At 53.6% G+C, this 24,758-nt stretch overlaps 1 protein-coding gene across 1 annotated transcript; it reads left to right on the plus strand.

The window, feature by feature from the left end:
• Positions 1-418: 418 nt before the first annotated feature.
• On the plus strand, positions 419-1,378 carry MRGPRD (MAS related GPR family member D). Its single transcript, XM_086382941.1, has one exon. The coding sequence runs from the start codon at positions 419-421 to the stop codon at positions 1,376-1,378; it is 960 nt and encodes a 319-aa protein (XP_086239067.1).
• Positions 1,379-24,758: the final 23,380 nt, after the last annotated feature.

Below are 24,758 nucleotides of genomic sequence, written 5' to 3' on the forward strand. Positions count from 1 at the left end.
CAGAAATAAATAAAGGGTTGTATTTGTTTTTCAGTGGCTGGATGATCCCGGTGGGCCATAAAGCCAGCATGTAATTAAACTATTTTTTGTACCTGAGGTCCCGTTTAAAAAACTTTAGTTCCCAGAATTTGAAGATTATGTGTGAAAAAAATGACACTATCAATAGATATAGAAAAGCCTTTGATAAAAGTCAGTTTATCTCTTCATGATGAAAAAGAACCTAAACTCAAGATAGAAGAGACCCTTTCATTGACAGAAGGCATCTGTAATACCTCTGAGTCTGCAATGGTGGATTAGCCGGCAGATCCAGGCAGGGTGGGAGCCGCGGGGAGCAACTGTCGTCTATTGCAAAAAGAAAATTGTGGTAGGGGCGCTAAGCAATGCAAAACCTCACACTGGTCCATCTCCCTTCCATAGGATGAACCACAGTCTGCGCCAGGCCCCGGCCCTGGTAGAGAACAGCGTCGAGGTGGAGGAGCTGGGCACAGCCTACTGGGTGCTGAGTGCCATGGTCCTGTTCACCTGCCTGGGTGGCTTTGTGGGCAATGGCCTGGTGGTCTGGTTGCTGTGCTCCCAGGGGCAGAGGAGCCCCTTCAGTGTCTACATCCTCCACCTGGGGGTGGCGGACCTCCTCTTCCTCCTCTGCATGGCCTCCAAGGTCATCCTGATTTGCTTCCAGCTGGTCAACAGAATCCACATGGCCCTGGACATAGTGAGCAGGATGAAGTACTTCACCTACACGGCCAGCCTGAGCCTGCTGACCGCCATCAGCATGCAGCGCTGCCTCTCCGTCCTCTTCCCAGTGTGGTACAAGTGTCACCAGCCCAAGCACCTGTCGGCCGTGGTGTGCGCCCTGCTCTGGGTGCTGTCCCTCCTGCTGAACACGGTGGCCATGTTCCTCTGCAGTGATTTCTTGGCCCGGGACGAGCTGCTGTGCTTCAGGATAGACTTGGTCATCGGCATCCTCCTCATGGGGGTCTTCACACCCCTGATGGCCGGGTCCAGCCTCATCCTCTGTGTGGGGGTGCAGAGGAGCTCCACAGCGACCCACTGGCGGCCCACGCGGGTGTACGTGACCGTCCTGGTCTGCATCCTGGTGTTCCTCGCCTTCGCCCTGCCCCTCGGCATCCGTTGGTTCCTCATCTCCTGGTTGGACCTGCCCCAGAAGACGAAGACTCTCTTCAGCCTACTTGCCCGCCTCTTCTCGGCCGTGAGCAGCAGCGCTAACCCGGTCATCTACTTCCTGGTGGGCAGGCGGAAGAGCCGGGGTCTGCGGGAGCCCCTGGGGGCCGTGCTGCGCAGGTCGCTGAGGGAGGAGCCGGAGCTGGAGGGGAGGGAGACGCCCACCTCCACCACCGCCACCGACCCGGGGTTCTGAGGGCTCCGGACCCTGGACACCAGCCTGCCTGGCTGGCTGGCAGTTGGGAGCCCAGAAGGCTTTTTGTATCTCATCATGTGGGGGTCTCTTTCCCACCCTCCAAGGCTTCCCATTGACTGTCATGTCCAAGACCTCACCATGCGACTCAGTTGGAAAGATGAAGTAATTTTGTTGTTGTTGTTCAAGGAGGATCTTCTGATTAGAAGGCAGGTGGAAGCTTTCAACCCTGGTCTGTCTGACGCTACTTATCTAAATAGGCTCTACAGGTAGGTAGCCTGCATCCCATTGGGTAAGAAGGTCCCTTCTCCCAGCCTCCTCCCTCCAAGAGGGCATCTTAGTACAGGAAGTAGGATGTAATTCGTGTGACTTCGCGACCCCTTGCTGGTCCTTGGGCATGTGCAGCTGGCCCCAGGGTGATGCCCCCGGTCCACTTCCCACCGGGTGACCAGCTGACCCCCTCCATTCCTGCAGGCTGCGGCCCATCAATTGAGTTACCACTGCTGACCGCCGATCATGAAGTGGCTCTGTCTTCCATGTGGCCAGCACCTGACCGCTGGACTTTGTCTTTTGGTGACCTAGCCCCCTCGGTGGGTCTGATCGCTTTCCTCCATGAAGCCACACTGGAGCTGGAGAGCCCCTGCCCGGCCTCACGGGAGTTGAGGGGACAGTTGTTGAGGGGATTGTGCCCCAGGAGGGGGGAGGCAGCTGGAGACAGCTGCCTCCCAAAGCCCCATGTGCCCAGTAGAAGGAAAGTCTGTACCCTGATTGCACGCCTCAACTTGCCCCAAACACTTCCCCCTTTCTGGGGCCAAAGCGCCAAGAGGGAAAGCCTGGGGGGCAGTGCCCTTCTCCCCACTTCCCTCTTTCTTTCCGCCGTCTCCTGGGTCCAGACCAGAGTGGACGCCTCTCTTACTCTGCACACGTCACACCCTCTGGCTCTGTCCAGTGTCCAGGATTCCTGGACAGGAAGTGGAAAGGCCGGCTCCCAGGACCCCGGCCCTGGCTATTCTGTGCATCAGAAGTGGAAGAACACCTCGTTCCTTCCCTTGGCTTCCTTACGAAGCCGTTCCCAAGCTCCTCCTGAAAGATGGAGGCTTTGAGCCAGCTGGCACGATGGTCAGATCCTCAGAAAGGAAGAGAGAGGCTCGTTGATCGTCTGTAAAAAGCACAGTGTGGCAGCAAACCTCCCAGTCGGTGCAGCTGGGAGTCCCAGGAACCAAGACCCCAGTGTGCATGGGCCTGGGGCCCGTCATCCTGGCCCCACTGTGGGTCCCCCACCCAGTCCTGGCCTCCCCATGGGTCCCCCATCCCATCCTGGCCTCTCCTGGGCACCCCACCCTGTCCTAGCCCCCGCCGTGGGCCCCCATCCCATCCTGTCCTCCCCTGGGTCCCCCATCCCGTCCTGTTCTCCCCCGGGTCCCCCATCCCATCCCAGCCTTCCCTGGGCCCCCATCCCATCCTGTCCTCCCCTGGGTCCCCCATCCTATCCTGTTCTCCCCCAGATCCCCCATCCCATCCCAGCCTCCCCTGTGGGTCCCCCATCCCATCTCAGCCTTCCCTGTGGGTCCCCCATCCCGTCCCAGCCTTCCCTGGGCCCCCATCCCATCCTGTCCTCCCCTGGGTCCCCCATCCTATCCTGTTCTCCCCCAGATCCCCCATCCCATCCCAGCCTCCCCTGTGGGTCCCCCATCCCATCTCAGCCTTCCCTGTGGGTCCCCCATCCTGTCCCAGCCTTTCCTGGGCCCCCATCCTGTCCTGGGCTCCCCTGTGTCCCCCGTCCCATCCTGTCCTCCCCTGGGTCCCCCATCCCGTCCTGTTCTCCCCCGGGTCCCCCATCCCATCCCAGCCTTCCCTGGGCCCCCATCCCATCCTGGGCTCCCCTGTGTCCCCCATCCCATCCTGTCCTCCCCCGGGTCCCCCATCCCGTCCTGTTCTCCCCCGGGTCCCCCATCCCATCCCAGCCTCCCCCAGGTCCCCCATCCTGTCCAAGCCTCCCCCAGATCCCCCATCCCATCCTGGCCCACCTGTGGGCACCCCACTCCATTCTGGCCTCCCCATGGGTCCCCCACCCCATTCTGACACCTCTGTGGGCCCCCATCCCATCCTGGCCTCCTATGGGTCCCCCACCCCATTCTGACACCTCTGTAGGTCCCCCATCCCATCCTGTCCTCCCCTGGGTCCCCCATCCTGTCCTGTTCTCCCCCGGGTCCCCCATCCCATCCCAGCCTCCCCTGGGTCCCCCATCCCATCCCATCCTTCCCTGGGCCCCCCATCCCAACTTGCCCTCCCCTGGGTCCCTCATCCCATCCTGGCCTCCCCAGGCCCCCCACCCCATCCCAGCCTCTCCTGGGCACCCCCCATTCCCAGCCTCCCCCTGGAGTTCACTGAAGGAGCCAGGGATAGACAGCCCCCGGAGGCAGGTATGCTCTCCATGTCCTCTGATTCCTGGGTCACCTCCTTTCCCATCTCAGCTCGGATCCCTAGGTCTGTGTGTCCCAGGGGAACATGAGGGGTGGGAAGCTCTTTAGCAGTCATTCCAGGCATCTTATGGAGCACCCAGCACCAGTACTGGCCTTGCATGCCGTAAGCACTTAGTAAGCACTCATTTGGCTCATAAGAATAACCAACACCTGTGTAGTGCTGATAGCAGTGGGGCTCAGAGAGGTCACTGTTTTATCCAGAGTCACACAGCCAGTGAATAAAAGGCTATGATTCAGGGCTTCCCTGGTAGTTCAATGGTTAAGACGTCACACTTCCACTTCAGGGGGCATGGGTCGATCCCTGGTCAAGAAACTAAGATCCCGCATACTATGAAGCAAAAAAAAGAAGAAGAAGAAGAAGCAAGAAAAGAAAGGAAGGAAGGCTATGATTCAAGACTTATCTTTTGACCCAAACTGCATGTTCCATGCACGCCTCCTCTGACCTGGACAGGAACCAAGTGGCCCATCCAAAGCAGATGGTTGGTGATGAAGGGGACCTTACCTCTCGGGGTAAGTGGCCAGCACAGGGCCCCTCAGCTGCATATGGAAGAAGAGGAGCCCTAGAAATTGTTCACACCATTATATTTCGATAAAATTTACTATATTCTACACCAGTTAAGACCACAGGCTCTCTCTACGCCAACTCTTCCTCCATCACTTGCCACTTCAGGCCACGTGACGCTGGCACAGCCGCAGGTATCAGGGGACCTGCCTAAGGGAAGGTTGGGCTGGTGGCACCTGCAGTGTGGGCTTCATGGGAATTTATGAGGTTCACAGTCCTCACTTCTACGTATAGTTGAGTCAATGCAAGCTGTCTCAGCAAAGGCATGTCTTTCAGGGGTATTGCCACTACCCTCTGTGCCAGCTTGGCTGGCATCATGGAGAAAAACGCAGGCCCAGAGCTGTAAGGACATCTGAACGTCACTGGAAGTGAGTGGGTCGTGGCTGGTGGAGAAGAAGTAGGTTTGAAATACACATAACCAGAAGCTAGTCTATGGGGAGGTTCCGTTCTCATGAACGTCTGGTCAGAACAACCCTCATTAAGAAATCTGCTTGAAATTGCAGCACATATCATCGTAAAATATGCTATACATTTATCTCTAGAGGAGGCGTGCTAAAAAGGAATTTCTGAGACATCCTGTCTTTGTAGATACAATTATGGAGCAAAAGTACACACTGCCAAAATGGCTATGTGAAATTACATGTGGTGTGCATCCCAGCTATCGATATCGTAAAATAAATCTTATCATGAGAAAAACCAAATTCTCTTTCTATTTTCCTGACAGAAAATGTTACAGAAGGTCCAGGAACTCAGGGTCACACGGGAAGGGTGGCGGATGAATTGGCCGCCATCACACACAGGCCGTGCACGCTGGTTGAATCATGTGCTTAATTGCTCAGTCGTGTCCGACTCTTTGCGACCCCATGGACTGTAGCCCACCAGGCTCCTCTGTCCATGGGGATTCTCCAGGCAAGAATACTGAAGGGGGTTGCCACTCCCCCCTCCAGGGGATCTTCCCAACCCAGGGATCGAACCCAGGTCTCCCACACTGCAGTCGAATTCTTCACCGTCTGAGCCACCAGGGGAGCCCGGTCAAATCGTGAAGTCACTCTAATTCTCCCTGTTGGCGTCCTCGAAGCGGAGACGATACTAGCGCCGGTCTTACGGGTTCACGAGGGTCACTGAGATGACTGTGCCCTGTCAGCTGTCTGTGATCTGCAGCGAGGACGCAGTAAGTGGTCACTATTTTCACGCACCGGCTATTTTGGATGGTCGGGAAGGGGTGCACCCAGCCTCCAGTCTGGTTCCTCGGACCCTGCAATTTCCTACTGTCCCTCTTGGCAGGAGGCCTTGGTTAATCAAGGAGATCTCCCCTCCAGAGACTGCAGGAGTTCCCTGAGTCTCCTCCTGTTAAGTCCTCACCATCCCAGAGCCTCTGAGGGCCAGTTCCAGCACCTACACTGGCCAGGTCCCTCAGTCCCAGGGCGCGGCATCGCGACGGGGCAGGAGAGGCATTTGCAAGTCGTCCATTCCCACAGCAGCAACCTGACATTTAACTTAGATCTTGACCCCTGCCTGCCCTGTTTTCAAGCCGGTTCCCTAGTCTGGGTGTTGACTGCGCGAGCTCTCTGATCTCCTTCCAGTTAATCTCCTCTATCGCCCGGCCACGGGAGGTTTTTGTTGCTGCACCAAGGAACACTGACTTACCCGAGAAGTCCTATCAGAGAGGCAGCAGGTCCTCCGGTGGGAAATGCAGGACGCTGAGAACCGAGCCCTGGATGAGGGGCTGAGGCTGATAAAGCCCAAGCCCCAAAGATCCCCGTGCATGGGCTCCACATAAGCCCCTGGAGGCGGCCCCGCCTGTGTCCAGGAGGTCCTACGTTCATGGAGTTTACAGGGTGGTGTATTTTAACCAGGTCTGGCTGCTCCTGCTGCCACCTTTCCTTGTCTCTCTCCCCTTCATGGCAGTGGCACTGGAGTGGCCACTGAGGGACATTTAGGGAAACTGGTGGCTCAGATGGTAAAGAATCTGCCTGCAATGCAGGAGAACCGGGTTCAATCCTTGGGTCAGGATGATCCCCTAGAGAAGGGAATCACTACCCACTCCAGTCTTCTTGCCTGGAGAAATCCCATGGACAGAGGAGCCTGGCGAGCTACAATCCATGGGGTCGCAAAGAGTCGGACACGACTGAAGCAAGTCAGCATGCAAGCACGCACATGTACCTCACTCACAGCCACTTCTATGTAAAAATGGTTCCCGAGTCTGATTAATGGGTTTACCGGGGTCAGGACAGGAACAGTCTGGGTGATGGAGGAGAAATGCACAGCCAGGAGGCAGGCAATGGGAGACTCTTTCAATTATCAGAGCCATAGCATTTTAAGTGGAAGAATCTGTTCTCAGGGATGCTGAAACGTGGCAAACAGCTATCAAGCCTCCTAGGTCCCTTCAGAGGTGAAAAGCTGGCCCATGCGGCTGCTGACTTCTGCAGTGTTTCCAGGGGTTATAGGTGTTATTTCCGAGTTCACCCTGTAAATGGAATATTTCAACACAGACCCGGCCTGGCTTTTCCTCTTAAACAGCCACCATACCAAGATGAGCTCCCATCACAAAGCTGTTCAAGCCTGACATCACGGAATGGTGACATTTTTAAGACTCCAAAATGTATTTTTGAAGACTGGACAAGGAAGAAAAAAACAAATTGTAAATGACAAAAAAAAAAAATTGTTCAAATGTGGAACATTTCCACCCCCACGCCAAAAAATAAAAGAGAGTGAAAAATTATAAACTCATGGCTTAAATAGATATGAAAGGGACCTTCTTTAAGTTCATATTAAAAGTAATGAAAAAAGAAAGAGAAAAGTAATGAAAAGTAGTGAAAGTGTTAGTTGCTCGGTTGTCTGACTCTTTACCATCCCATGGGGTGTAGCCTACCAGGCTCCTCTATCCACGGAATTCTCCAGGCAAGAATACCAGACTGGGTAGTCATTCCCTTCTCCAGGGGATCTTCCCAACCCAGGGATCAAACACAGGTCTCCTGCACTGCCAGCAGATTCTTTACCATCTGAGCCACCAGGGAAGCCCCCAAAGTAATGACCCATGGAACAAAGGATAAAGATAAATAATGAAGTAGATAGAAGTTTGAAATTGACAGCTGCATTATAATTAAAAGTAATTCACTAAGAGGAAGAGATCATTTTAGAATGGAAGAAATGAATAGCTCTTAGATTTTGATAACCTGATTGATGAAGAGGAATGTGTCTTAAAAACACATTGGGAGCAGAAATAGAGACCCAGGTGCAGAGAACAAATGTACAGATGCCAGAGAGGGCTCCCCAGAACCACCCACAGCTTCTCTGGCTGGAAGGTCCCCCCTCCTTCTGTCTGAGGCCACCCCACCCTTCCTTGAGGAGCTGCGGCCGAGCCCAGGGAGCTGTGCTAAAGAAACTCCTTCCAACCCTCTCCTGCCTCACCCCCCTAGTCCTCTGTACCTTGAACCAGGTCCCACCCGAGCCAGGGCGGGTGGAGAGAACAGCAGGAATTCCAAACCCCAAATGAGAAAACATCTGGGTGACTTGTGGGAATGGGTTTGGGGAGTACCTAAGGGTCCAGGGCGCAAAGTTACTTAAGCCCAAGTGGAACGGGTGGATAAGTGAGTGTTTACAGAAAGTGCGTGAGGCGGGATGTGGTCCCTGGAGTCTGAGGACCGTTAACTTGAGTCTGAAACTCACCCAGTCGGGGGGCTGGGATGTCAGAGTCCTCAGGTTAATGTAGATGGAGGGACCTGAAGACCGCAGAAAGCAGGACATCTGGCGTGGGAGTCCTGCCCTGCCCTCGCTACGGCCCCAGAAAGGACCCAGAAGGACATGAGGTACCCAGGGAGAAGGCAGTGCCCGGACATTCCAAGACGCTGGGCGTGAAGGGGACGAGTGACTCAGGAGAAGGGTGTGGCGTGCCGACGCGCTTGCTCTGTGTGGTGGCCCCTCACCCACTCCCCTTTCTAGTGAAGCAGGACTCCTGTGTAGGAGTGGCCTCCCAGGCTTTTTTTTTTTCTTCAGGTTGCACAATGTGATTCTTTTTTTTTTAAGGTGTACAATGCGGTGATTTATTTAACACCAGCACACTCTGTGGAATGATTGCTGCAATGAACGTACACCCTTACGTCCTGATTGCATGGTGTGTATGCTGGCAACACATGATATCTACTCTCGTGCAAGATGATATCGTTAACTCCAGTCACCATGCCGGGCAGCAGATCCCCAGAATTTACTCATCTATGACAGACTTTTCCCCCCATTTCCCCATCCCCAGACCCTGGCAACCACCATTCTACTCTGCTTCTTTTCTTTTTTTTTTTAATTTTTATTTATTTTTTTTGGCCACAGCATGTGAGATCTTAGCTGCCCAACCAGGGATCGAACCTACTCCCCCTGCACTGGAAGCTCAGAGTCTTACCCAGTGGCCCCCCAGGGAAGTCCCCTACTCTCTGCTTCAGTGAGTTTGGTTTTTCTAGATTCCATACACAAGTCAGAGAGGTGTCCCCAGGCCACTTCTGACCCTGGAGCGGATCCTATGTCTTTCCAGCCCCATCCCTGGGCACCAGTCAATTCCTTGGCTCCCTGACCTGCTTCTAATCGGCATCTTTCTTTTTTCTCTTTTCCCCTTGAGTCAGGCAGGGTTGATGATGACCATCCTAACCGAACAATCTGAACAGATATGTATCGTTGTCATTTGGGTAACTGCAGGAGTGAAGATGCTTCAGGCAGCAAGTGAATGAAACTGAGGTTAAGCTGGATAAAAGGGAAAAGGAATTTGTTGGATCTTGTAACTAAAAATGCCCCCATATGTTATGACTTCAGGTGTGGGTGGATCCAGGTGTCTCTGAGACCTTGTTTCTCTAATTGGCTCTGATACCTGCTGTGAACCCTGGGGTGGGGTCTCCCTGATGCTGGCACAGTGGGCCCCAGCCTCTCAGGCTTCCATCCCACCTGCTCGTCACCCCGAGGGCAGGATGACTCTTCTTCAGTGTTTCCCATAAACTCCTGGAAGGGACTCCTGTCGGATAAACTGGATTCTAGTCTTTCGTGTCCCTTTCCCCAAACTAATCACATCGCCAAGGGGATGGAATCCGCTGACTCTCTGAATCTGAAGGATATTATACTCATGGGGAGCCAGATGTGAAGCTGGAATTCCCCCTGAAACCCCCCAGGGCTCGTCTTTGGGAGCAAGAGCTCACAGATGCTGGTTGGCCTGGCTCGGGGTTGGGCCGGCTGCCAGCTCCCCACACAGCACGTGCATTCCAGCATCTCCGTGTTCCAATCAATCAAAGCCAAACTGGGACCCTTCCGATGACACCGCAGGCAGTGATTCCCTCCAACCCCCCAGCCCTCAGCTTCCTGGCCGTGTCCATGCAACATTCCGCCCCACCGTGTGACATTCTGGGGAGGGACACAACGGGAGACTGAACTGAACCTGACCTTCCTGGGAGTGCCGAGGAATGCGATAAGCCGTCCAAACCCCCGTGGATGTGCTGCCCAGGCAACCGCGGGAGGGACGGAGAAAGGGTCATGAGGATCGAGGCCATCCTGAAGCCCACTGCCACCAAGACACAGGCGCGTCTGTCCACTCACGAAAGATGGCGTGCAGCAGCTGGAGCGTCCGCCCCGGGAACACAGAGCTGGAAACCCACGCCACAGCACCACCTCCCGCTGTCTGGGTGATGTGGCAGTTGCTGAATAACCAGACACACCAATTCTGCATTTGTGAATCGGTGAGGTCCTTTGGGATGTGACAGCTGTTTCCCCGATCTGACTGCATTGCAGACAGATTCTTTACCATCTGAGCCACCAGGGAAGCCCTGGTTATATTTGAGGCTCATCCTGATATCTCCTTGTAGGTCTTCTACACGTTTTAGAACTAACACCCAAAAAAGATGTCCTTTTCATTATAGGGGACTTTAATGCAAAAGTAGGAAGTCAAGAAACACCTGGAGTAACAGGCAAATTTGGCCTTGGAATGCAGAATGAAGCAGGGCCATCACTAATAGAGTTTTGCCAAGAAAATGCACTGGTCATAGCAAACACCCTCTTCCAACAACACAAGAGAAGACTCTACACATGGACATCACCAGATGGTCAACACCTAAATCAGATTGATTATATTCTTTGCAGCCAAAGATGGAGAAGCTCTATACAGTCAGCAAAAACAAGACCAGGAGCTGACTGTGGCTCAGATCATGAACTCCTTATTACCAAATTCAGACTTAAATTGAAGAAAGTAGGGAAAACCACTAGACCATTCAGGTATGACCTAAATCAAATCCCTCATGATTATACAGTGGAAGTGAGAAATAGATTTAAGGGACTAGATCTGATAGATAGAGTGCCTGATGAACTATGGAATGAGGTTCGTGACATTGTACAGGAGACAGGGATCAAGACCATCCCCATGGAAAAGAAATGCAAAAAAGCAAAATGGCTGTCTGGGGAGGCCTTACAAATAGCTGGGAAAAGAAGAGAAGCAAAAAGCAAAGGAGAAAAGGAAAGATATAAGGATCTGAATGCAGAGTTCCAAAGAATAGCAAGGAAAGATAAGAAAGCCTTCCTCAGTGATCAATGCAAAGAAATAAAGGAAAACAACAGAATGGGAAAGACTAGAGATCTCTTCAAGAAAATTAGAGATACCAAGGGAACATTTCATGCAAAGATGGGCTCGATAAAGGACAGAAATGGTATGGACCTAACAGAAGCAGAAGATATTAAGAAGAGGTGGCAAGAATACACAGAACTGTACAAAAAAGATCTTCATGACCCAGATAATCACGATGGTGTGATCACTCACCTAGAGCCAGACATCCTGGACTGTGAAGTCAAGTGGGCCTTAGAAAGCATCACTATGAACAAAGCTAGTGGAGGTGATGGAATTCCAGTGGAGCTATTTCAAATCCTGAAAAATGATGCTGTGAAAGTGCTGCACTCAATATGCCAGCAAATTTGGAAAACTCAGCAGTGGCCACAGGACTGGAAAAGGTCAGTTTTCATTCCAATCCCAAAGAAAGGCAATGCCAAAGAATGCTCAAACTACCACACAATTGCACTCATCTCACACTCTAGTAAAGTAATGCTCAAAATTCTCCAAGCCAGGCTTCAGCAATACGTGAACCGTGAACTTCCAGATGTTTAAGCTGGTTTTAGAAAAGGCAGAGGAACCAGAGATCAAATTGCCAACATCTGATGGATCATGGAAAAAGCAAGAGAGTTCCAGAAAAACATCTATTTCTGCTTTATTGACTATGCCAAAGCCTTTGACTGTGTGGATCACAATAAACTGTGGAAAATTCTGAAAGAGATGGGAATACCAGACCACCTGATCTGCCTCTTGAGAAACCTATATGCAGGTCAGGAAGCAACAGTTAGAACTGGACATGGAACAACAGACTGATTCCAAATAGGAAAAGGAGTAGGTCAAGGCTGTATATTGTCACCCTGCTTATTTAACTTCTATGCAGAGTACATCATGAGAAACACTGGACTGGAACAAACACAAGCTGGAATCAAGATTGCCGGGAGAAATATCAATAACCTCAGATATACAGATGACACTACCGTTATGGCAGAAAGTGAAGAGGAACTAAAAAGCCTCCTGATGAAAGTGAAAGTGGAGAGTGAAAAAGTTGGCTTAAAGCTCAACATTCAGAAAACAAAGATCATGGCATCCGGTACCATCACTTCATGGGAAATAGACGGGGAAACAGTGGAAACAGTGTCAGACTTTATGTCTTTGGGCTCCAAAATCACTGCAGATGGTGACTGCAGCCATGAAATTAAAAGATACTCCTCGGAAGGAAAGTTATGTCCAATCTAGATAGCATATTCAAAAGCAGAGACATTACTTTGCCAACAAAGGTCCGTCTAGTCAAGACTATGGTTTTTCCAGTGGTCATGTATGGACGTGAGAGTTGGACTGTGAAGAAGGCTGAGTGCTGAAGAATTGATGCTTTTGAACTGTGGTGTTGGAAAAGACTCTTGAGAGTCCCTTGGACTGCAAGGAGATCCAACCAGTCCATTTTGAAGGAGATCAGCCCTGGGATTCTTTGGAAGGAAGATGCTGAAGCTGAAACTCCAGTACTTTGGCCACCTCATGCGAAGAGCTGACTCATTGGAAAAGACTCTGATGCTGGGGGGATTGGGGGCAGGAGGAGAAGGGGACAACAGAGGATGAGATGGCTGGACGGCATCACTGACTCGATGGACATGAGTCTGGGTGAACTCTGGGAGTTGGTGATGGACAGGGAGGCCTGGCGTGCTGTGATTCATGGGGTCGCGAAGAGTCGGACACGACTGAGCGACTGAACTGACTGAACTGAACTGACTGATATCTGCATCTCATGACTCTTCATTTTTTTCAGTATTTATTTACTTGGCTGCACCGGGTCTTAGTCGGCATGCAGGATCTCAGGTTGCAGCAAGTTGGATCTAGTGCCCTGGCCAGGAGTTGAACCTGGGCCCCCTGCATTGGGAACTCAGTCTTAGCCAGTGGACCACTGAGGAAGTCCCTCACAACCCTTATTTCAATCACACCTGTTGTGACAGAGCGCGGGTTGGAAAGTAATTCCTAGACACTGAGTATTTCAGAAGGGAGTAAGTTTACTAAGAGCAGGGAGCAGAGATAATGAAGCAACTTCGAATGCAGCCTGCTGACCTGACAGCCCAGGGAGAGTCAACAATTTTCGTGGGTTAGTAGCCAATTTTTATAGCCTCAAGAGAAAGAAAATTCCTGCTGAAAGGTTGGCATTAAATGATTGGTTAGGGTGCTATAAGGATCAGGGAGGTGGCTTAGACAGTAAAGAATCTACCTGCGATGAAGGAGACCCAGGTTTGATCCCTGAGTCAGGAGGATCCCCTGGAGAAGGAAATGGCAACCGACTCCACCATTCTTACCTGGGAAATCCCATGGATAGAGGAGCCTGGTGGGCTACACTCTGTGGGGTCACAAAAGAGCTGGACATGACAGAGTGACTAACACTTTCAATGTCCACCTTCTAGGATGCTGTAAGGTGACCACTGGAGTGGGCATTTTTGCCTAACTTGGGGTCAGGATGGCTGCTAGTGTGATCAGGGTGGAGGGCTTTTGGCAACGGTTACAAAGGGACTCGGTCAGCTTCAAAGGTGACCTTGGCTCTAGGCCCCGCACCTGCGGCCTTGGTGTCAGGCCCCGCACCTGCGGCCTGGGGACAGGACTCCACAGTCCCTGCAGAGTCCCTTTCGCCGTGTAAGGTAACACCCCCGGGTCTGGGAATCAGGACTCTGGATTCATTTCCTCGGGCTGCCATAACAAAGCACCACAAACTGGGGTGCTTAAAAAAAAGGAGACATGAACCATCTCACAGCTCTCCAGAGGCCAGAAGTTGGAGATCAGGCGTTGGCAAGGCCGTGCTCGCCCTGCAGGTGCTGGGACGGTGTCCTCTCAGCCTTCAGCGGTCCCTGCAGACTTCGGTGTTCTGTGGTCGCAGCCCTGTCATGTGAATCCTCTGCCTCACATCGTCCTCCTCCTGTGTACGTGTGTCCAAACTTCCCTTCTTATAGAGACACCAGGCGTGTTGGATTAGGGCCCACGCTGATGATCTCATCTTCACTTGGTTGCATCTGCAAAGACTCTAGTCCAAATAAGGTCACAGCCTAAGTTCCTGGGGTTAGGACTCCACCAGGCCTTCTTTGGGAGGACACAATTCACTCCATAACAGACGTGGACCTCTTTGGGGCCATGATTCTGCCTCCTCCAGCTCCACCCCCAAGGACTGGCTGGCATTAAAGGCAGGAGAAGCACCGGGCACCTTGAGCAGATGCTGTCTCGCCTCCCAGTGCCCTTCACAGTAGGACCTCAAATGCTGATTCTCATGGGAGGTGATGGAACCAAGGGAGTGATGGTCAGACCCAGGGGAAGATGAGGAAAGGTTGCCAACTAAGGTTACCACAGGCAGAACTGGTGCAGGGTCCCAGGGCTCCAACTCCAGGTTCTGGTCTCTGCACTCAGGACCCAGCTTAGAAGGGATTTCGAGAACTGGAAATATCCACAATCAGGAGCCCTCGGCCTCTGGCAGCCCAGGCACACACCCCAGTCTTCAGCTTGTGATGTTCTTGAGGGCTCAGTGCTCAGCTGTCCTGGACATAGGGACCCCTGCTCGTAAATCCCGCTCTCCCCTGGACAGGAGCTGGTGAGGCTGTGGCCCAGGACAGCCCGCCTCCCTCTGCCTCTCAGCTCCGCACATTGGACTTTTGAGGTCGTCTTCCTGCCTCTCAGAGGACACGGATTCTGACCCTAGCGATAGGACTTCCAGGAGCATCAGGACACCGCCCCCCCAAGCTGGCCCTGCCTGGGGGTCCCAGGCCAAGGGCAGCAGCTGAGGCCCCAGGTTCCAGATCATGGATGGGCTGGGCCCCATCCCCCAAAGGACAGGATGCTGCAGCAGGCAGCAGGCAAGAGGACTCACAGGGGGCGCCACAGTCCCAGATCCAAGGCTGGACGAGCCACGTTCCCCCTGGGTGACCCCAGCCCGCTCCTCTGTCGGCATCTCTTCTGCCCATGGGGACAACCAGCCACTCACCACATCCCTGAGGACCAGCTGTCCCATCCAGGGTGCCCAAGTGTGAGACATGCCAGCCTGAATCCCTCCCCGACCTGTTCACTTCCATCCTGCGGATGCAATAAACTTCTATTCAAAGGGGAAAATGCAAAGTGGAAAAAGTACATTTTTCCTTCATCCACTTTAATGGAAAAAAACTGATTTGTGAAAAATGAAAATAAAAATTTTCATTTTTATTTGGGGCAATTTTTGTTCTCCTTTTAGACCTCACTACGGTAGCTCAGCGGTAAAAGAATTCACCTGCAGTGTAGGAGCTGCAGGAGGCATGGTTTCAATCCCTGGGTCAGGAAGATTCCTTGGAGGAAGAAATGGCAACCCATTCCAGTATCCTTGCCTGGAGAATCCCTTGGACAGAGGTGCCTGGCGGGCTACAGTCCATGGGATCGCAGGGAGTTGACTGAGTACACACACAGACTTCACTAGGACAAACAAGAGACATAGAATCCCTTCCACCCAGTGGGCTTCCCCGAGGCTGTTGTGACACCGAGCAGGACCCTGGGGGAGCCTGAAGCTGCCCGGGCCTGGCGATGCTTATCGCAGCAGCCCATCGTGGCTGGCTCGGCCCAGACTCGGGCTTTGAACTCCAAGGCTGGCCCTTCTCCCTTCCCAACAGGCCTGGAGACAATGAACACAGACCCTGTGTCCCCAAGACCTTCCTGAGTGGACGACGCGGTGTCCAAGACCCCTCCCTTGCCTCCAGCCTCCCTCTGCAGAGCAGCCCAGCTGGATGGAGCCAAGGTAACCCCACGCCGGCTGCCTCCCCTCCCACAGCCACATCTGGGCACAGGAGACACTTGCCCCAATTCAGGAGCCTCCCAAGGATGGTGGCCAAAGCCTTCTTCTGGCATGCTAAGTTCCCCAGCATGAGTCACACCCGGGCCACCGTCACTCTGGGCCCCCGGCATGAGTGACAATGAAATGCCATGCGTGTTGGATTAGGGCCCCCGCCCCCGATGATCTCATCTTCATTTGGCTACATCTGCAAAGACTCTAGTTACAACTTCTTCTAGATCACCAACAGGTGATCACTGTCCCTGACGGCCAATGCCACGTGGGCTGTGACTGGGCTCTGACCTTGAGCTTGGTTAGCAGCAGAATCCTCGGCCCCCAGAGTTAGAAGTCATATTGCCGGTGTTACAGATGAGGAAACTGAGGTGGGAGGGGCTTCACGGGCTTCCCATGGGGGTAAGAAACAAGGCTGGGTGCCCACGTCCCCGAGGTCCCCGTCATTGTCTGCCCCCTCTCAGTCCAGGGTCAGGTGGCACGGCAGTGTGGGGGGGCTCCTCCCGCCCTCCAGGCTTGCTGCCCATCCTGTCCTTCTGCAGCTCCCTGTAGGCCCACCCTCACCTGTGATGACCAACATTAGGATCAGCCTCAGGACTTCAGCTCCAGGAGGGTCCAACGCCGGGGCCCACAGAGGGATCATCACCTGTCACCACGAGCCCAAGAAAATGACAGGGATCATTACCTGTCACCACGAGGCCCAAGAAGATGACAGGGATCATCACCTGTCACCATGAGGCCCAAGAAGATGGCAGGGATCATCACCTGTCACCATGAGGCCCAAGAAGATGACAGGGATCATCACCTGTCACCACGAGGCCAAGAAGATGGCAGGGATCATCACCTGTCACCATGAGGCCCAAGAAGATGACAGGGATCGTCACCTGTCACCACGAGGCCCAAGAAGATGACAGGGATCATCACCTGTCACCATGAGCCCAAGAAGATGACAGGGATCATCACCTGTCACCATGAGCCCAAGAAGATGAAGGCCGCGTGACACCTGACGGTTTGAAAGGTCTCCGCTGCTCATCTCAGTCCCCCTGGGGGCCCCAGCCTGGAGCTCTGTCCAAAGCAATTCCATTTTGAAGTCAGCTCTTGTAGCCAAGGTGTTACCCAAGCTTTTAATTCGCAAGGTAGGGATCTTTTGGATTAAAAAACTGTAAGTCCCCAAAATTCAGCCCCAAAAGTTTATGCCATACATGAGATGTTAGGAATATCTGGGGAGGTTCCCACTGGCCAGTCCAAAGATCAGATGAAGCACATCAGAAATGGGTGAATTCCTGAGTCTCTTATGAAAACCCAGCCGTATGCTTCCCTGGTCACATCTGGAGGTTGGTATGACAACTCATGTATCTGAAAACTGATGAGGGAATGGAAAGAGTGAGCATTTAAACCAGCTTTTCTGTTGTTCTTGTTGTTCAGTTGCTAAGTCGTGTCCAACTCTTTGCGACCCCATGAACTGCAGCACACCAGCTTCCTCTGTCCTCCACCATCTCCCAGAGTTTGCTCAGATTTATGTCCATTGAGTTGCTGATGCCATCCAACCATCTCATCCTCTGTCAGCTCTTTCTCCTCCTGCCTTCAATCTTTCCCAGCATCAGGGTCTTTTCCAATGAGTCAGCTCTTCCCCTCAGGTGGCCCAAGTATTGGAGCGTCAGCTTCAGCTTCAGTCCTTCCAATGAATATTCAGGGTTGATTTCTTTTAGGATTAACTGGTGTGATCAAAGCAATGTCTCTGCTTTTTAATATACTGTCTAGATTTGTCATCAGAGTTTGCTCAGATTCATGTCCATTGAGTCAGTGATGCCATCCAACCATCTCATCCTCTGTCGGCCCTTTCTCCTCCTGCCTTCAATCTTTCCCAGCATCAGGGTCTTTTCCAATGAGTCAGCTCTTCCCCTCAGGTGGCCAAAGTATTAGAGTGTCAGCTTCAGCTTCAGTCCGTTCAGTGAATATTCAGAGTTGATTTCCTTTAGGATTAACTGGTGTGATCAAAGCAATGTCTCTGCTTTTTAGCTTTCCTTCCAAGGAGGAAGCATCTTTTAAGTTTCATGGCTGCAGTCACCATCTGCAGTGATTTTCTTTCCAAGAAAAGAAAAATCTGTCACTGTTTCCACTTTCTCCCCATCTATTTGTCTGAAAGTAATGGTACTGGATGCCATGATCTTAATGTTTTGAATGGTGAGTTTCAAGCCAGCTTTTTCACTCTCCTCTTTCACCCTCATCAAGAGGCTTTTTAGTTCCTTTTCACTTTCTGCCAACAGAGTGTAAGGACCACATTTTAGGTGATGCAGGGAGTTCTTGTTTACTGGGAAGCAGGGCTCAGAATGACCAGATTAAGACACCATCCATTTGCAGCTCCTAATGAAATAACGGATCCAAGATGCTCAGAGGCTGTGGAAACCACTCGGAGAAGAGCAGAGTGAGAGCAGCCGGCAGGTGAAGGGGAGGGTGGGCCTTGCTGGGGTCCCAGCTCCATCCCCGAGGGCAGCGGGACCAGTCAGAGAAGCAGGGGGTTGGATGCTGGGAAGGAACTGGCATTTGTTCTGTTGGCTGTAACGCTGTACTGAGAGGTGCATATAAGCGTCTTCGTGTTTAGGAGTGAAATGATACAATACCTGGGATTTACTTTAAAACATTCCGGAAGAAAAGACAAAAAGCGGGGTACTGGGCCTGATTAAACAAGAACAGCAGAACGGTGACAACTGTTGAACCTGGGAGACGGGAACCTGAGGGCTCGCTGCACTCGTCTCTCTATTGCTTATCGCTTTAAAATTCCGTCATGAAAATGGAACATGAAAAGAGAAGCAGAATTAGAGTTGGAGATCCAGGCAGCGGCCTGATGGATGGAAGTGAGCCTCCAAGGCTGGAGGGTGGGAGGACAGGCAGAGCCCAGAGCGTGTGGCCGAGGGGCAGTGCCAGCCCCAGCCCAGGAGCCACCTGAGAGCTGGGCAGCACCCACAGCCCATCAGGCGCCCTCTGAGTGGGGCACAGCCATCTCCTCGGGATGCTCCCAGGGAGGGTGGCTCCTGTGCACTGAGAACTTGGGCGTCCAGGGAGAGCTTCAGGGTAAAGCCAGGCATTGTCCCCCAACCCACTCCCCTTGGCCTCTGAGTCTGCCCGCCCCCCATTATGGTGCCCTGGAAGGATGCGGCAAGCAGACCGCATAGCCCTGGGTTAGGAAGCCCATGCCCCGGGAGGTCTCCCAGTGTGGGGAGCAGACACCATTCCCTTATTCATAAGGGAACCGCCCTTCCCACTCCTCAGAGTGAGGTAAGCGAAGGTTCTCCGTGGATTCCAGAAGGGAGATAAAACGGGGGAAGGAGGATGAGTCAAATTCAGTTGAAGCTTCACCTTCCACCGGACAGAACTGAAAACACACGTCCACAAAACTCATGCATGGATGCTCACAGCGGCAGGCTTCGTGAGAGCCACACTACATTTGCATCATTCATAAATCCACAACACGTATTCATTGTAACCAATGTCCATTAGTAGGTTATGGATAAACTGTGGTCCATCCACACTGTGGAATATTACTCAGCCGTGAAGAAGGAATGGTGCTCTGGGGCTTCCCTGGTGGCTCAGTGGTAAAGAGTCCACCTGCCAATGAGGGAGACACGGGTTTGATCCCTGATCTCTGAAGATCCCTCATGCCACAGAGCAACTAAGCCGGAGCACCACAACTGCTGAACCTGTGCTCTAGACCCTGGGAGCCACAACCGTTGAGCCCAAGGGCCCTAGAACTTGTGTTCCACAAGAGGAGCTACTGCAGTGAGAAGCCCGAGCACTGCAGCTAGAGAGCAGCCCCTGCTCGCCATAACTAGAGAAAAGCCCACGTAGCAGTGAAGACCCAGCATAGCACCTCCCCCCAGAAAAAGGGAATGACCCTCTGACACAGGCTACAGGTGGATGGCCCTTGAAGAGCATTTTCAGTGCCCAAGGCCAGACACAGAAGGCCACGTATCTTATGATTCTGGGTATGTGAAATGTCCGGTACAGGCACCTCCCCTAAGACACAGCGGAGGTGGGGGTGTTGTTATCGGGTAGGGTTTTTTGGGGGAGGTGATGAAATATTCTGAAATCAGATGGTGTGGTTGCACAACTCTGTGAATTGACTAAAAACTACTGAAGTGTCATGCTTTTAGGGGTGAATTTTGTGGTATGTGGATGAGATCTCAGCTTTTTACAAAAACAAGCCCATGTGAACAGGTGCCCAGGAAGCCCACGCTGCTACTGGGGGGTGGGGGTGGGGTCACTGGAGCGAGGCCCCGCCCCCTTACCCAGAAAGCAAGCCGGCTCGAGCCGCGCTGAGAACCGCCTGACCCATCCCCGGCCTTTATCACACGTTGTCTTCCCCTCCCTTCTTGCATCATCCTGCTGCTCAAACACACCCAGAGCTCTTCTGACCCAGAGCTTTTCATATGCCGTTTTCTTGGCGTGGAACTCACTTCCCCCCACCTGAGCTCGGTATAATTGGCTCTCTTGCTCGCGCCATGAAGATCTCAGCACGGATCCGCGTGCGGGGGAGGGCTTCCCGCAGTACACTCTAGAGCAGTAGTGCCCTGAGCTCCGCTGTACCACCTACGGCACTCAGCATCTTCTTGTGTCTTTGCTCATCTATTGCCTGGAGCTTCTTCAAGGCTGGATTCCCAGCACCCGGCACGGTCCCCGGAGCCCAGCTGGCACCTCCTAAATGCATGTTGATGAATGAATGAGTGATCATTGAACATACTGATATTCAGTACTTTGGCCACCTCATTCGAAGAGTTGACTCATTGGAAAAGACTCTGATGCTGGGAGGGATTGGGGGCAGGAGGAGAAGGGGACGACAGAGGATGAGATGGCTGGATGGCATCACTGATTCGATGGACGTGAGTCTCAGTGAACTCCGGGAGTTGGTGATGGACAGGGAGGCCTGGCGTGCTGTGATTCATGGGGCCCTGAAGAGTCGGACACGACTGAGCGACTGATCTGATCTGATCTGATCTGATGTGATATGCTACTGCGACTGCTAAGTCGCTTCAGTCGTGTCCGACTCTGTGTGACCCCATAGACGGGAAGCCCACCAGGCTCCCCCGTCCCTGGGATTCTCCAGGCAAGAACACTGGAGTGGGTTGCCATTTCCTTCTCCAATGCATGAAAGTGAAAAGTGAAAGGGAAGTCGCTCAGTCGTGTCCAACTCTTAGCGACCCCATGGACTGCAGCCTACCAGGCTCCTCCATCCATGGGATTCTCCAGGCAAGAGTACTGGAGTGGGGTGCCATATATGGTCAATATCAAATACTGATTCACATTGAAAGGTTTTTTTTTTTTTTTTGCACGATATGAGGCTTGTGGGGTCTTAGTTCCCCGACCTGGGATCAAACCTGGGCCCTCCGCAGTGAAAGCTCAGAGTCCTAACCACTGGACTGCCATGGAATTCCCAAGGAATACCTCATCACCTAGAGAAGGCTTGGTTCCATTCAGGACTTTCACATCATAAGAGGAAGATTTTCAACACCCTTATTACAAGTCAAATGGGGTCAAATTCCTGTCTCCTGTCCATGCAGTTGTCAAGGTTAAGGGTGTCCCCAGGGGGATCTTGGCCCCATCTGATTTGTGACAAGCGGAATCCAAGGGGCATGATCAGAAAGACCTGCTTCTTGTTTCTCCTCTGACTCTTCAACGTTTACTTAGAGGGGTCAGCTCTTCCCCAGCTTTGGAGGAAAACTTGGCCAGGCCCCGACTTCCCTGGATAGACAACAAAGTCTGGTTTCAGAAACGAGACGGAGTCTGCTGTCACAGACCTGGTGGGCGGTGGTCTCCTCTTGGACTGTGGGCGTCTCCCCTCAGGCCTCTCCTCCTCCTGCCTCCTCCGTAGTGGTAATTCTCACTTCAGAGCAGTGGGAGGAAGGGGCTTCTGGAAAGTTCTGACTGGATGGGCACCATCACGGATGGATTCACCCTCTCTGGGCCTGATGAGGGCTCACAGCTGACCCCTTCCCTGCAGAATGCTCATCTGTTCTTCAAAGGCCGCTGCTTGTTCCGTGGAAGGAAAGCTATGACAACAGTGTATTAAAATGCAGAGACACCACTTGGCTGACAAAGGTCCATATCGTCAAAGCTGTGTTTTTCCCAGTAGTCATGTACTGATGTGAGAGTTGGACCGTAAAGAAGGCTGAGTGCTGAAGAATTGATGCTTTTGAAGTGTAATGTTGGAAAAGACTCTTGAGAGTCCCTTGGACTGCAAGGCGATCAAACCAGTCAATCCTAAAAGAAATCAGTCCTGAATATTCATTGGAAGGACGGATGCTGAAGCTGAAACTCCAATACTTTGGCCACCTGATGTGAAGAGCTGACTCATTGGAAAAGACCCTGATGCTGGGAAAGATTGAAGGCAAAATAAGAAGAGGGCAGCAGAGGATGAGATGATTAGATGGCATCACTGACTCAATGGACGTGAATTTGAGCAAATTCTGGGAGATAGTGAAGGACAGGGGAGCCTGGTGTGCTGCAGTCCACGGGGTCGCAAAGTCAGACAAGAATGAGCAACTGAGCAACAACTGAGAACCATGGCAAGTGGTCCATCTGCTTGGAAGACGCTGCATTTGTAGCAACGGGCAGGCGCCAACCGTTCTATGAGATGGACATGTGCCACCACGAGGGAACTTTGTCACAGATAGTTAGCAGCTCGCCAAGGTACACCCTAGGGTGCATGTCGAGCTAGGGGTGGGGCTGGCTCCTGACTGCCTCCCTCACCCTGGAGGAGCCTGTGTCTGGGGTTCCCACGTGCCATGCTGACAGGCACCCCCATCCCAACACACAGGACCCCCTTCTGGAGCAGGGCGGGCCTCTGTGCTTCCCCGGTGAGAGGCAGGGCCCCTGGCCAGGGCTGGGGTCGCTGCCCATCAGAGGTTTGCCCCAAAGAAATCCTTTTGTCCCCCTCCCCCCAGCAAACCTGCCACCTCCCCCAGCCCCGCATCGCTGCCACACCTTCCCTTGAAGCCTCTGTGGAAACTTCCTGTTACACATAGAGGAACGGGCCGAGGGGACAGAAGTCTCCCAGAGTCACGTGACAGCCGGAGTTGAACTGGGCCTTAAACCCTCTTGGGGGTTCCCTATCCAGGGTCTGTCTTTCCACCTCCTGCAGTGAGGAGCTTCAGAGATCCAGAAGTTTCCATGCAGGTGCTCTGCCAGCCCCGACCCTGCAGGGCGAGCCTCATGGTCTCCTGGCTTCCAGAGGCACCGGGCTCTCAGTGGACCCCGGAGCTCCCAGCTGGAGACCCTCCCAAAGCCCAGTGCCCCGAACCTTCCCTGTGGAGACCGGGCGGGGTGAGGGGCTGGCTACTGGTGCTTCTCCATGCCCCCGCCCTCCTGTGGGGCCTCCTGGGCAGCCCATTAGCCCGCAGCCTTGGGCTCCTGCAGGGAGAGGCCTAATGCAGCTGGTCCCCCAAGGGCCCTGCTTCCCGTAGACGGATTGGGCGTCTCTCCTCAGAGGAGGAGGCAGAGCCTGGGGTGGATCCCGGGGACCGGCCCGTCGGACTCTGCAAGCCTGAAGCCAGACCTGTGGCCAGAGAAGCCGAAGGGCCGGGCCCCAGGGAGCCACCTAGGCCTTCAGGAGCTGGGTCCTCCTCCAGGCGCGGACGGCACAGGCGAGCCAGGTAAGAAGCCACTGCTTCAAGCCCAAGGTCAGACCTTACCCCGCACGGCAAGTGCACCCTGAGCAAGGCCGCTCGTTCTGGGGCCGGGGTTCGGGCGGACCCGAGGCCTGGACGGTCCCAAGTCTCCTCTTTCGTGGGAAAGACGGGTGGGAAAGTGGCCCTTAGGTCCGGTGAATTCCTCCCATCCCCAGGGCCGGCCGTGCCATGAGCCCCACGCGGGAACAGCCCCGCCCTGGGTGCCTGGGTATTGTCTGTCTGGCCCCCAGCAAGTGCCCCCAGCTCGAGGCGAACACAGACAGTCCTCACTGAGGGTGCCGGGGATGGGAGGGACTCTCGTGGCCCGGACGCCTCCTCTCGTCTGACAGACGTCTATGGGAGACCCCCGCCTGCCAAGTGCCCGGCTCTGCCATCCAGTGGTGGGCGTCCAGGCTGAGAATCACTGTCAGGGGGCTGAGGCTGGCCGGCCCCCCCGTCCCCTGATATCCGTGCCCCACCCGATGACCATAGCCCAAAGGACCTGCGTGGCCCTCTCAGCAGATGGGGAGGGGTCTCCAGGGGGCTGGAGGAGGTCACAACTCCAGGCTGGACACGGGAGAGTTGGGGGTACATGTGCTGGTGTCTGAGCCAAAGGTGGGGGGTCCATCAGGGGAGGAGGGGGCCCTGAGGCAGCGCAGGGGTGGGAGGACTCTCCTGGCGGAATGCAGCATCCCGAGGTTCCTGATCCTTCTGAAGCCTTCAGTGGTCAGACCCCACGCTGTCCTCCACACACATCTGCAGGAGGACAATCGGGTGGTGGACTCAGGGTCTCTTGTAAGGAGAGGTTAAGGGCACACGGCCTGGGGCCACGGCTGCCACCCCCCTCCCCCAGCAGCCCCTTCAGCCTCGAGCAGCATCTCTCGGCCCTGACTCTGGGGGGAGGTAGGAGGGGGTGTGGGTCTCTTGGGACTGGGAAGGGGCCTCGTTCAGGTCCCATCCCCCACCCTCACCCAGGCTGGGCACTAGGAGGCCTCAGTGACCAGTTTGAGGATAAACAATATGATCAGTAATATGAATATCACTGGGGCTTCCCAGGTGGCACTAGAGGTAAAGAACCCGTCTGCCAATGTGGGAGAGCATAAGAGAGGCGGGTTCCATCCCTGGGTCAGGAAGATCCCCTGGAGGAGGACATGGCCACTCACTCCAGCAGTCTTGCCTGGAGAATCTCCACGGACAGAGGAGCCTGGTGGGCTACAGTCCATGGGGTCGAAAAGAGTTGGACACAACTGAGCTACCGAGCATGTATGAATATTGGTTAGAAGTGATACAATCCATTACACCATTAGTTCAGAA

The sequence above is a fragment of the Bos grunniens genome, chromosome 29 (genome assembly GCF_055505025.1).
Source record: "Bos grunniens cultivar Pamir isolate PY7600 chromosome 29, Bosgru_T2T1.0, whole genome shotgun sequence".
Lineage (NCBI taxonomy): Eukaryota > Metazoa > Chordata > Mammalia > Artiodactyla > Bovidae > Bos > Bos grunniens.